Source organism: Curcuma longa, chromosome 4 (assembly GCF_044706935.1).
Source record: "Curcuma longa cultivar G26 ecotype Majalengka, Jawa Barat chromosome 4, ITB_CL_G26_1.1, whole genome shotgun sequence".
NCBI classification, from domain to species: domain Eukaryota; kingdom Viridiplantae; phylum Streptophyta; class Magnoliopsida; order Zingiberales; family Zingiberaceae; genus Curcuma; species Curcuma longa.
Genome location: NC_133864.1, coordinates 5,463,433 through 5,476,368, shown reverse-complemented (window position 1 = coordinate 5,476,368; position 12,936 = coordinate 5,463,433). Strand labels below are relative to the sequence as shown.

Here is a 12,936-nt window from a genome sequence, read left to right as displayed (position 1 = left end):
AACTTTATGGGCTCTGCGATCGCGTGTCTAGTGGAGGAGGCATCAGACAACACCATGAAAACTACATACCGATAAATCAACAGAAAAAGGCTCAAGAAATCTAATGACAGTTCGTTGTAAAGCTCATTAGATAGTCGTTAGGAGAATGGTTACGATACACGTTGAAGAATTGGTGATGCTCAATGCAAAAACTAGCAGTTCATGCTACCTTTCTCGATAGGTTCTTCATTCCACACCCGACGCATTTCAGAATCACGGTACTTGTAGTTGGATCTGGTTTTATAACAAATTTGACATCTAGAAAATCTCTGATATTGCGAAGTGTTTCGATACCGTATGGTGTCAACTTCCCCACGCGAACTTTGGATACGTCTGGAGGGCCGAGGGCGCAGAGGAGAAAGAGAAGTCCCTGAGTAACAATTAAAAGGCATGTCAGTCTACAGATCTGGGAAAACAAAAGATTCATTGCAGTTGTGAAAGGAACTCTGAAAAAGCATGGCAGTTATTCTAATTGTTCTCCAGTTTTGTTCACAAGTTTAGCACATGTTGTGATGGATTGTTATGAGGAGGAAGGATTGAAGTAGACCTGGTGTGTGGAATCGACGACGCCCCCCTGCTCTATCTCCCCGAGCAGCATTGAAGCAACTTGAACACCAACATCCTCAGGAGGTAACATCTCTGGTTTCTCATAGGAATCCTCCATGGCATCCATGTCCTCAGGTTTTGGATGGCTGATTGCAATATCTGTGGAAATTAAGCAGCCAGTAGTGGTCTCTGCAACTAATGATACACCGTAGCCTGGCGATCTGCGAGGTGGATTACGCAGGAGAATTAAACTAAAAACAAACATCCACAAGAACATTTTTTTTTTACAAAAAAAAAATAAAAGAGCTAGCTATCCATGTTCAAACACCAAAGCTCAAAAGAACTATTTGGAGTAAGTTCCATTGACATTCACTTTGGTTGGGAAAGATTGAGAGTGAGTTAAGAGGACATGAGCAAGATAATGCCAACGTGACCTTAGTTAGGGCAGAGCATCATTGATTGGGTGTAATCAAGTTGGCATTGACTATACTGATAAGTGATCAAGTCCTAACTGTTCTCCTGTCAGTCTATTACAACTAAGCTAATGGATTTGGGCTGTTGGATATTTATTCCAAGACTAAAATGACAATTCTATCTCACTATCTGCCAATAAACTATCAACATCAATGTGCCATTCATCAGTCAAATTGCAGTCACTCCATAGTTGTGAGGTCAAAAATACCAGTTTCCAATGAAATCGAAACCAAACCATAGTTGCGAGGTGAAAGTTCACATCTCCTTATTGTTGATGTTTACAGCTAGATGACTGAAGGAATAAGAAGCCTGATCTGATGGTTTAACGTGACTTAGAAAGAGAATATTTTAGCACAATAAGTTCCAAATTTCACATGCTGCTTAGAATTTAGCAAATATTCTGAATTAAAAATCACATGCATATCCAAGAACTTGACAAACTATCATAAAGATGATATCATGTACTTAGGCAAACAAAGGGTTACTAGTAGAAAGAATATATATAATTGTACCTTCCACCAGATGGTCCTGATCTATGGTCAGTAAAAATATGAACATCAGGAATGAAGCGATTGAAAATTCCACGAGCTGCATATATCATTCGACTACCTATTTGAGGAGATACTCGTGTTGAGAATGTCACCCCTCTAATGCTCTTGACCATTCCTTCATCAACCCAATGGGCTGCCTGCATGTTTTAGTTTTTTTGTAAATTAACAAATAAGAGGCATGATTTATTACTACAAAGCTTATGTATTTATCAAGACTCACAGTTAAGCTGGTTGGGACAATTGGAACTCCGAGAATAATCTCACCACCACCAAGGGGAGGAGCTCCTCGATTCACAATTTTCAACTCCAAACCTTCTAACGGAACACCAAATCGCTTGAGCATATGCAGTGTTGTTGTACGGAAGGTATCAACAGAAGGATCTTTAGAATCATTTGTAATTCCTATTTAAAAGGAAAACTATCATGATGTATTTTTTTTTCACAAAATAGGTCACCATACATTGTTAGTCACACATTAAACATTGTAAAAGATTCATCGGCACTTAACCAGATACAATAGGTAGTCATAGTATACATTTCTTTTTGTCATGGTTGATGGTGGAACAAAGCACATGAAATGATTAGGATCATTAATTAATGAGTAAGCATTCAATGAACTATACTCTTTTTTAGGGATACAAGTATTCAAAATAGCCTAGATAAAGATTGGTTGATAATTTAACTTGATCAATATTTGAAAAACAAATATTTCAATATGTGATGTCATGTTTTAACAACGGATGTAGGCTGTATCTTTTAGGTTATTCTAGTTTGTTGTTTAGTAGAGCTGGAGTTTCTAACTAAAAGATTATACACTGTGATTCCCACTTTTTAACCCGGTGGTCCATAACATAAAGATTCAATGTTGTATTATTAAATCAGGTTTGAAAAGATCCTAGAATACTATCAACAAAAAATCTTCTCAAACTTGTTCCCTTTAAATTTACCTTTTTCTACATCCAGTGACTGTTACTTTGCCGATTCGAGAAAAATAGGGCACTACCTGGTAGGCATTTCTGAGCTTAAGAAGGCACTGACTACAGGAGATGCAACTAAGACCAGTAAATGATCCTTATGCTATGCTTTTAAATTGAAGGATGGAATTGACAACAACTCTAAACAAGAGGATACAGAGCAATTATTAGCCAAAAGAATCTAGGAAAAACTCAGTATCTTTCTTTGTCAAATATCTATGCTGTAGCAATGTTATTACTTTAGGGTATTTTTATTTTTCTAGGATGTTTAAGTTCATGAAATAGTAGCACAACCAAATACTTACATTTGATTTTTAGAGTATTGGTAATGAACAACAAAATCCACAAGTTTGCCTAATTTGCTATGGGGTTGAGCTCAATGCTGAAGTTTCCTTCTTTCAGACTATGTTACTAGTAGAAACGTTTTGTCCATTAACAAGTGATGTGATACCCTAAGAACAAATTCATATAAGATTCGTGTTGATAAAGGATAAGGTTCTTTGCATAATTTTAAATTGGTTGTTAGAGCCCAATGCAACTCTCTAGGTGTTTATTTGAGCTTGGAACTAAAATTGATGGCACTTACAAAACTATATATGCAATTTTAGTGCTGCCAGTACATGGGAGACCTTTTGTTCATTTGCAATGTTATATAATTAAATTGCAGGTTTGATTTGCCTTGGTCCAATTATCACAATTTAACTTATCAAATTATATCATTATGCAAAATTCTAGCAAGATTTGAACCAGTGGAGTTAGCAAATAAAATCTTATCTACAACTAGTTTCCTGAGAAGAAGATGGCAGTAAACTTTTGGCTCATAAGGAACAGAAGGCTAGTGCATCAACCAAGTTGCAGAAAGCTAAGAACTAAGGGCCCATTACCAATACATGATAATTATTTTGCTCCTAGCACAAATTCTAGAATGATGTTTGCTTTGCAACAGCAAGTTGAAAGATACAATTACTAGGGTATACATAGAAAAGAGAAAGAAACAAAGAGTTAACCTTTAAGCGTAATAGACAGGGGCTTCTTCCCAAACAAACCCAGCAAGATCAGCGGCTCAAGGAAGTAGCCGATGGAACGACTAAGACCGCAGTCATGTACCAAATACTTGCCTCCGACCAAAACTCCCGGCTTATATCTCAGTTTCGTTCCTACACAAACCAAAAGGGCAAAATTTTCAGAGAAATCGATCCAAACTGTCAATAAAAAAAAAATCTCTGGAAATAGGATTTCACGGACGGACCTGTCTCGTTGATCTCGACGGAGCAGTCGTCGGAGATCTTCTCAATCAAGCGGAGCAGGGAGACCTCGTGGGGTCGAAGTCCTGGAGAAGTTTCATCTGAGCGGATGTCTTCGATGAGAATTGCGTTGGTCGACAGCGTCGCGAGGAGGAGCCGCTGCCGGAAATGACGGCTCCCATTAAGCCTCATGTACGAAGTCTTCCCCATCTTCCCGGAGTAAGAGGCTTCAGGCTTCTCGGTGCTCGGGCGACGGCGGACGGCGGACGGCGGCGAGAGAGGGAAGAGGAGGGAGGGTTTTGGCGAGAGCGTGTTATATATAAAGGTGAAAAAAATCCGATTAAATAGAATAAACGACCGATCAAATTAAAAAATTTAATTTGATTATTTCATGATTATTTTTTCTTAAAAAATTAATTAATTCGATTCAGATTTAAAATTTTTTATTCGATTAAATCGAATAAATTGAATTATTTAAATAAAAAAAATAATTTATAAATTTTAAGTAAATAAATTTATAAATTCTTAATTATTTAGTAAAATTTTTATAATATTTAAATAATTTGGTTAATTCGGTTAAAAACTAAATTAATCGATAAAATATCGGTTCGATTTGTTCGATTTTTATTAGAAAATTCGATTGGTTTGAAAAAAATTAATTTATTCGGTTCTTGATTTATTCGGTTTAGTTCAGTTCAGTTTTAACTGAATACTCGCTCCAAATGAATACATAGAATGATAGAAATAAAAGGAACAATGTCATTGACCACTTCCTGAAATATCACCTGGGATACCTTGGATAAATCCGAATACAAATCACAATGAATGGCAAATCAACATTTACTTTAGTGGATGAATAGGTGGAAGAGGGAACAAAAGAAGAAAAAATTCATAAAATCTTCTCATGAGCATTTCTTACTCCTTTCCTCCCCTTCACACTCATATAGATCTATCCATGTAAAAAGCTAACCATAAGTGTTAGCTCCTATGTCTTGAGAACAAATAACTGAACAATCTCTTAGTATGTTTTGCTACAAACAATGATTTCAAAATTCTATTATACTTCACATAAGGGCATAGGAAGCTCAAAACTTTGAAATTTGTCTCGCTAAGAAATTTCTCAGCAGTGACATCATGGCATACAACTTATCAATGCATTATCACATGCTCACTTACACTGATACAGCACAAGTGTCATTTCGCAATAGCAAATAAATATACATTAAAAGTGTCCAAGGAAAATTTTACAGTTCTTTTCCTTCACTGAGTTATCAAAGCTTTCAAAAATTTAGTAAAAGAAGAATCTGAAGTTTACTGCTAGTGAAGATCATTCTAGACAAATTCTTAAAAAATAACCATAGGTAATTTCAAAGTTCAAAGAAATATTATACATATCACTCAGATATGATTTGCAAAGGAATATTATACATATTACTCAGATCGCTGCGGCTGCTGAGCTATTTGTGTTAATTACTTAATTGACGTCGGTTTAAATAGCTGCGGCAAGTTAATATATTTATAAAATGAATTACGTTTAGAAAAATGTTACTATTTTTCATTATTTATGTGACATAACTTAATCCTTTATAAATATATTTAATTCATTTTACATATGAATTTTCGTCCTCTTCCTGCAGCGAAATCTATTTTTTTAACAAAAAATTAACTTAATTTCTGTATGGTTAAATGGGATTGAAGGAAACAAAGAGGATGAATTAGAGTAAATCAATCTATTCTACTCATCCAACTAAACATGGACACAAAATGAATCATTTCATTTCCCATTTTATTTGAGATTGTGAAAAAACTAAGTGAAGGTAAGCTAAGTGACTTCATTGGTTGCACATTTGAATCTTCCAACGAGGAGAAACTGCAACAGAACAGTCGAATCCAACATCATCGAAGATTTGACAGTGCAAAAGTTCAGATTCAAGCGAACCAAAAACACAAGAAACATATTCACAGATAGAGACTCAGTTTAGTCATTCTTCTTACCATCTATAGTCAGGCGACAATGGTCTTTGACAACTCGATAAAACACCGAAAGCTGCGGTGGCAAATTACCTTACTGAGTTCACAATTTAACCAGTGTTCTGCATTCCAGCAGCAATACCCTTCATGGTCAAAATGAGGGTATCCTCCAGTCCAGGCGCATACTCGCTGCTCGGGTTGAGCTTCACCAACTCCGCGGCAGGTTTGTTGGATTCTGTTATCTCCTTTGATCGATGAGGGCCAACATTCACATGGTAGGAGGGGTCCCTGATTCTCTTCAAGGTATAAGCTTGGCAAACATTCAGAGTTGTGATGTAAGCGTCGCGCAGACGCAGCCTCTGCTTCAAGTATGGATCACCTTCTAATAGATTTTTGTGTCCAGCGACCTATGACAAAACATGATGCAAGGAATATAAAACTTAAAAGGATGAACAAGGAAAACTCAGTTTCTTTTGCGGCATATCATCAGATATTAGGTGGCTAGTGGTGAGTGAACTAGATTAGAAGACATTCCGTTAAAGGTGGAAGGTTCAAATCGGTATGACACAACTATAGAGGGGTTTAACATGGTCACTCTTGAATGGTGTAGGGGCACCTTGTGGTCACAAAACAAAAATAAAAAAGATATCATAATGTTCGTACTCACAGAATTTGCAAAAGTTTAGAATCTTATTCCTACAATGGAGAAGCAAATTTGAAAGAATCTTAGAACTCAGACAAATATGGCCAAGATATTATTTTGGCAGAATTTTAAATAAACTTGATGAAATAAATGGACTTAAAGGATATGCCATTCTCACTATGCATGGTTAAAAACTTGGCAATCAAAAGTCACTCGCCTTACACAGTAGAACCACTACGAATTTTTGTAGGATGCTTGCAAGGAAATATATGGAACTGAAGTTTCCCTTGTATTTACTCTCAGGTTCAAACAATCCAACTTGTTACCTTAAAGGAGGACAAGATTAGTAACATTTGAGAATCTACTCATAGCTCAGAACCTTTTGTGCATCCACAATCATAATCTAGCTGTTAACCTTGGAGAAAAGTAATATCCTTTCATAAAATAAGCTTCATAACTAATATGTATAAACAAAACCGTCAGTTAACAATGGTTGCACTTTAGACTAATTGCAATATATTGATTTTGTTGTATCTCAATGATCTGCTGGGAGTTAATAAAAAATTGATGAAAAAATTGCACCTGAAGAAGAAGAAACTTTGTTTCTTCGTAGTTGGCTCTGAGTTGCTCACCAAATTTCCACAGATCCTCAGAAACCAACAATTTATCATATAAAGCAGCTATTCCAGGATCTCCCTTGGCAAAAACCATCTCAACCAAGTCAATGGTGACCCTGAAAAATGGCCATTCATTGTACATCTGCTGAAGAGTTTGAAGATTGTTGACATCTTTTTGAAAGACATGCTTGAATGCAGCACCAAAACCAAGCCACACTGGTAAATGGAACCGTGTCTGTGTCCATGCAAATATCCAAGGAATTGCACGAAGTGATTCAATGCCCCCACTGGGTTTTCGTTTCGATGGCCGGCTTCCAATGTTCATCCTCCCATACTCCAGTTCAGGTGTAGCCTGTCAATGTAACGACAATTGCATCAAGGAGAGGTGAATGGAGAATAGGGCCTTATCCAAAGGATTGATTAGTTGATGTCACATTCCATTAGATGTTGATGCTAGAAGTTGATAGGACGAAGGGCTTATTTCTCCGATAAGGTGCTATACTTATTAGTGTTTACCATTGTCAACAAGATACTACCCTGATAAAGGTAGGATGTGTTAGACAACTAGATCCCTTGAGCCCATATTCCCACTTTTAGAAATAATGTGACAGGCACCAAGATCGGCACCACATCACATACTCAAACGAGAGTGAACAATAAAATAGGTTAGCAAACTTATGTTGCAACTAACAAACCTGAATTTTCATTAAATCTCTTGTTTGCTAATTGCTGGTAATTAATCAAATAAGTTAGATTACTTACTAGGCGAAAGTATTCAACAAATTGTGGCTCTCCAAAGACAATTGATCTATATTTCTTTGTAGCAACAACAGCCATTTCATCCATCAATGCACGCCATTCTGGCTTTGGGGAAATAGGGGGATGCATTCCATGTTCAAGTGTAGCAGCTATGAAACGTTGCAGTGTCCTAAAGCACAAATGTTCCTCTCCAAAGGACTGCTCAATTACTTCACCTTGAACAGTAACTCTAAGAGATCCATGAATTGTACCTGGTGGTTGAGACAGGATAGCCAGATGTGTAGGACCACCACCTCTTCCAACAGTTCCACCCCGTCCATGAAACATGGTCAGTTTTACTCCATACTTGTTGGCAACGTCTATAAGCTCCTCTTGAGTTTTATATAACTGCCAAGCAGCAGAAAACCGCCCAGCATCCTTCCCTGAATCTGAATATCCAATCATGACTTCTTGCTTCCCGTTAATCCTGTTCCTGTACCAATCTATTGAGAAAAGTCTGGCTAAAGCTGCTGGAGCAGCCTCAAGATCCGCAAGTTTTTCAAACAATGGGACTACTCTCAATGGATTTTTCACACGGCACTCACGCTGCAACAGCTCAACAGCCAAGACATCTGATGGAGCAGTTGCCATTGATATGATGTAAGCCCCAAAGTTGTCTGAAGGAAGTTCCGCTATGACATGGAATGTGTCCAAAACATCAGCAACTTCATCTGTCTTTGGTAGGTCAATACCAAACAAAGGACGTTTCCCATTAAGTTCAGATAAGAGCCATTCTTGACGTTGCTCCTCAGACCAATCACGATAGGATCCAATTCCCAAGTGTTTAGTGATAGCATCAACAACATCAGTGTGCCTGTCAGATTCTTGCCTAATATCAAGTCGGACGAGAGACAGGCCAAAGGTTGATACTTGGCGTAAAAAGTCAAGAAGGCTCCCATCGGCGATAGGTCTGTCGCCACAGTCACAGAGTGATCGATAGCAGAGTTCGAGAGGCTCCAAAAACTACAAGACAGCACAAAAGATGATCTAATCCCAATGACAGCCATCATATGTGGAATAACACAAAATAGAGATTAAAACAATTCTGTTTACCATAGATTAAGATGCATTAAGTACCTGTTCAACATCTGTAAAAGTCATTTCCTCAGGAATGTCGGAATATCCATTTGAAAGTAAATGGCGAGAGCGCTCACGTGTGTTGTATAACTTATCTCTCACATCACTAAGAATAACACGGTAAGGCTCATTTGGAGGAACTTGCTTCCAGAACTCTGTTAAACAATAAATAGGGACCAAACAAGGAATTGTTAAGCCATAGTGATCATAAATTTGATTAAAAAAAAACACACTGCAAAAAGTGAAACTCAATAAGTTGCAATGTCGAAGCATAATGGCAGGATTTTCAACAGATTTTCCTAAAATGAGAAGCAATCTAATAAATACCAAAGAAGATAAGCTCATAACACAGATGTGAAAGCTGATATAATCCATATGCATAATTGTAATTATATATAAATAAATAAATTCAACGAAAACATAGTACCTATGTAGTGCTTTGCATCTTTTCTCGAGGATTGGTGTAGAATGTCAGCTCGTACTCGAAGTTCAGTATTGCAGCGCCACATAGACAACTACAAGATAATATGACATTGCTTCACACAAAAACATTGCAAAAGAAAGAATAATAAACTATGATGAGAATGCCATTCAATACCTCAAACATCAGATCTTCAATTTGTGAGTAGTACAAGTTTGCAGCCATCATTCTCGCCAGCAAGCACACATCTCTTGTTACTTCTGGAGTAACTCTTGGGTTACCTAAATGTACAAGTTTGTAAGAATGATCTACCATATTCCATTCCCAGATCCAGGAATCAGGATATATGCAAATCAACTACATCCATAGTAAAATAATAGGAAAATCAATGTAGGCCTAATCTAAAATCAAGGAGTTATACCATCACGATCACCACCCATCCAAGATGAAAATTGAATAAGAGGAGCATTATAGGGCACACGTTCATTTATCCCAATGTTTTTCAGTGCTGTATCAACACGTCGCAAAAATTTTGGAACACCTTTCCATATAGTTTCATGGAAATAGCTCATTCCAGCACGCATTTCATCTTGAGGGGTTGGGGGAGTTCTTCGGATTTCATCTGTTCTGAAGGCAGCTTGAATCTACAAGTCAATTATTATAGAAATATTGTAATAGATACTATACAATTTTAGAGAAGATATGAAACCTTGGTTAAGCTACTTCATTAATTCGACTACATTGCACCAATTTGTTCTTAACAATCACAAGTTTAAAGAAAAATACACAACATAATGTGTTTTACTTTATGGTAAAAGTAGATTACATAAGCCATATGATGGACTAAAGTGGAGATTCTTTCGGACAAAAATGATTGGTACCTGGAATATCAAGTAAACTAGAGGGGTGTACAATGTACTCTAGATTAAATGGAGAATGGTATGGTCCATCACATCATCACTAAATGTTCATACGAAACAACCTTGTTAATAGATAATATAGCTGATTTTTAAAGACAAAACTCATTTCTTACCAGAATTATCAACTCAATTCCATGCATTACAAATTCTGAATTCCTATTTCTAACACGCTCAAAATATCAATGATAACAAAGTGTTAAACAAGTTGGTGATCTGGGTTGTTAAATTATGTATTCCCTATAAACAGGCTTAGATTATTCTCTCTCCTCTGTTTCAAGATTAAAAAAGATCCCAAAATCAAACATGTAGCTTCCAGCTCCATGAAAAGTTACAGAACAGATGCTCATTTAATGTAACGTTAAGCATGTGGTAGAATTACCTCTCTCTGAAGAGCCTCATCAAGCTCCTGCTTATCATCAGGCGTGATGTCTTTCGCATTCAACTGAGTCAAACAATTCCTTATCCTGAATAAAAGCATAGATCATATGTAAAATGCCAATTATCATCTTCATCTTTTACCTTGAAAGATGCCAACTTCATTTCATCACCACTAATCATTATTAAACAAGTGCAACACACCAGGAATATTAAAGATGAGAAATTTTCTAACATTTAGAGATATAGGACCAGTTTTAACTGTGACAGCATGTGCAACTAGAAAGTATGGCAATGATGCAGGTCCTCATCATGAAGTTTATGAGAATTATGTAGGACAAAAAGAAGAGGTATAAAGAAAACCAATAAATAAATAAATAAACTAGCTCATCGAGGAAAAAACTAACAACATATTTGCCCCCAAAATGATTTTGGCAAGTAGATTATAATTGACAGTTATTAACAAACCTTGCATGCTTCTGAAGCAAGGATCTTCTGACTGACTGCGTCGGATGTGCAGTGAAAACCAGATCAACTGTCTGGTTTTTCAAAGCATCAAATACCTCTTCTTTGGACTTCTTCAGCTGCACCACAAGACGCTTAAGTGTTTCCTCTATATCTGATTCAGTTGTTGCAGAATTTTCATCAACAAAATCTCCCTTTTTCAGCTGTATCCTTCTACGATACGCAATTTGGACCTCCTCAGCCAGATTGGCCAAGTTAAGCATGTGGGAGAATGATTTTGTGACCACGATAGTGTCACCTGCATCCAAACTAGTCAACACCTTTCCCAGCTCCTCTAGCTTCTGAGACTCATGCCTCTCTTCATATTCAGCAGAAAATTCATACAAATCTTGAACCTGACATGGGCAATGCAAGCACAAGTCAAAGGTTTTAGCTTGCTTAGATGGTAAGGAATTCAAAAGTTGTTCTCATGGTCTTGTGTTTGAATCCTACCTTCATCTAAAGCATAATTAAAACTAATAAGCGGTGACTTTGCCTTAAACTTATCAAAAATAGAAGCAAACTTTCAATTACGTATTAGTAGAAAATCAATTAGCTTCATCAGATGATGACATCAAATATTGAATTTGAAAGAATATGAGCCTGCAAATGGCGTGGCAATCTAACAGATTGTAAAACTTGGAAGAACACCAGCCCTCAAAATCTTATCCTCCACACTAAGTTCAGCTATGAGCCAAGCCTGCATTGAGCATCCATGACATCGTTTGAAGTCCAAGTTTCAACCATAGACTGCTTCTTGACTCTTATATCTTTATAAAAGAATGTAACTTGTGTGGGAATTGGACCCTGCAACCTCCTCTACCTTGACATACCATCTCAGACCTCCACCAACACTCTACTCGCTCAAAAAAGAAGGCATCTCATCTAAGCCATTAACCACCTCAACGGACACTCATTCTCACCTCGGTCAACCTGAACCACAACATCTTTCTCCATTCACATTGGAACTTACTCAGTAGTTCCCAACAAGCGAACAAAGACTACTTTGTCCAAATACCCCAGTCAAGTATGCACTCAGGTTGCCCCTAGCTGGGAAGGCTAAACATCTAAACTGACCCGGGCAGAGCAACGAAAGCCACCTTCAAACAAAAGGAAGAAACGAACAACGACGTTCGGTTCCTCCCAAGAAGTATCTCGAATGGACCAACATAAGAACCATCCAACACGATGTAAAATCAAAATGATTTACCAACACCACCCACTTCGACCAGCCAATCAAGTCTAAAAAAAACAAAATCTCTTCCATTTCCTTATTTCTCAACCAAAACGGCATCAAAGACCCAAACAAACCGCAAACATCGAAAACACCGACAGAGTGAGCACACCGTCTCTCTGATTTCCTCGCCGTGGAGATCTTGAAGGATGTCGAGGAAGCGATCCAAGAGGAGGGCGTCGTACTCGACCAACTTATCGTCATCGGAGACCTTCGCCGGAGCCAGAAGCCTCATGTGGGCATCAATGGATGCCATCTTCTCGAGCTTAGTCATCGCCACCACTAGATCTACTCACACCTCCCTGACGATCTCAACCAAGCAAAGAAAGCAACGACGAAGCGAATGCCAAAGCTGCTTCTGGAGAAGACGGCGACGAGGAGAAGGGAAGCGGCGACGCCTGCGCTAGCAGCGGCAGCGGAAGATGCTCACTTAATAGAGCATCTTTTGCGATTCTTTTACTATTAAACATGCTTTGTTTTTCCTAATTTGTCGCTAATGACATGTGCAGTAGGTTTAGGTCAGCCCGTGATTGATTTAGCTAGATAAT

General features: G+C 37.6%; 2 protein-coding genes across 2 annotated transcripts; both read right to left on the bottom strand.

Annotated features, from left to right (window-relative positions):
• Window positions 1–91: 91 nt before the first annotated feature.
• LOC141828277 (putative RNA 3'-terminal phosphate cyclase-like protein) lies at window positions 92–4,099 on the bottom strand. Its single transcript, XM_074715674.1, has 6 exons — window positions 3,834–4,099; window positions 3,592–3,741; window positions 1,831–2,012; window positions 1,572–1,747; window positions 587–806; window positions 92–409 (listed from the first exon to the last, which is right to left on the bottom strand). Exons 1-6 carry the CDS (start codon window positions 4,036–4,038, stop codon window positions 200–202), a joined length of 1,143 nt encoding a protein of 380 aa, XP_074571775.1. The 5' UTR covers window positions 4,039–4,099; the 3' UTR covers window positions 92–199.
• A 1,685-nt stretch (window positions 4,100–5,784) lies between these two features.
• Window positions 5,785–12,786, bottom strand: LOC141826531 (phosphoenolpyruvate carboxylase, housekeeping isozyme-like). Its single transcript, XM_074713783.1, has 10 exons — window positions 12,501–12,786; window positions 11,119–11,510; window positions 10,655–10,739; window positions 9,777–9,999; window positions 9,533–9,636; window positions 9,362–9,449; window positions 8,935–9,089; window positions 7,822–8,820; window positions 7,025–7,411; window positions 5,785–6,206 (listed from the first exon to the last, which is right to left on the bottom strand). The coding sequence occupies exons 1-10, from the start codon at window positions 12,660–12,662 to the stop codon at window positions 5,910–5,912; spliced, it is 2,892 nt and encodes a 963-aa protein (XP_074569884.1). The 5' UTR covers window positions 12,663–12,786; the 3' UTR covers window positions 5,785–5,909.
• Window positions 12,787–12,936: the final 150 nt, after the last annotated feature.

Excerpts from the sequence above, each read along its gene's own strand:
- LOC141826531 (XM_074713783.1), bottom strand. The coding sequence starts at position 12,662 with ATGACTAAGCTCGAGAAGATGGCATCCATTGATGCCCACATGAGGCTT. Across the intron at positions 10,000-10,654 it reads ATGAGGCTCTTCAGAGAGAG|ATTCAAGCTGCCTTCAGAAC; the intron begins GTAATTCTACCA and ends ATTGACTTGTAG. Across the intron at positions 8,821-8,934 it reads CTTTTACAGATGTTGAACAG|TTTTTGGAGCCTCTCGAACT; the intron begins GTACTTAATGCA and ends GCTGTCTTGTAG.
- LOC141828277 (XM_074715674.1), bottom strand. The coding sequence starts at position 4,038 with ATGGGGAAGACTTCGTACATGAGGCTTAATGGGAGCCGTCATTTCCGG. Across the intron at positions 1,748-1,830 it reads TTGTCCCAACCAGCTTAACT|GCAGCCCATTGGGTTGATGA; the intron begins GTGAGTCTTGAT and ends TAAAACATGCAG. Across the intron at positions 410-586 it reads TCGTCGATTCCACACACCAG|GGACTTCTCTTTCTCCTCTG; the intron begins GTCTACTTCAAT and ends ATTGTTACTCAG.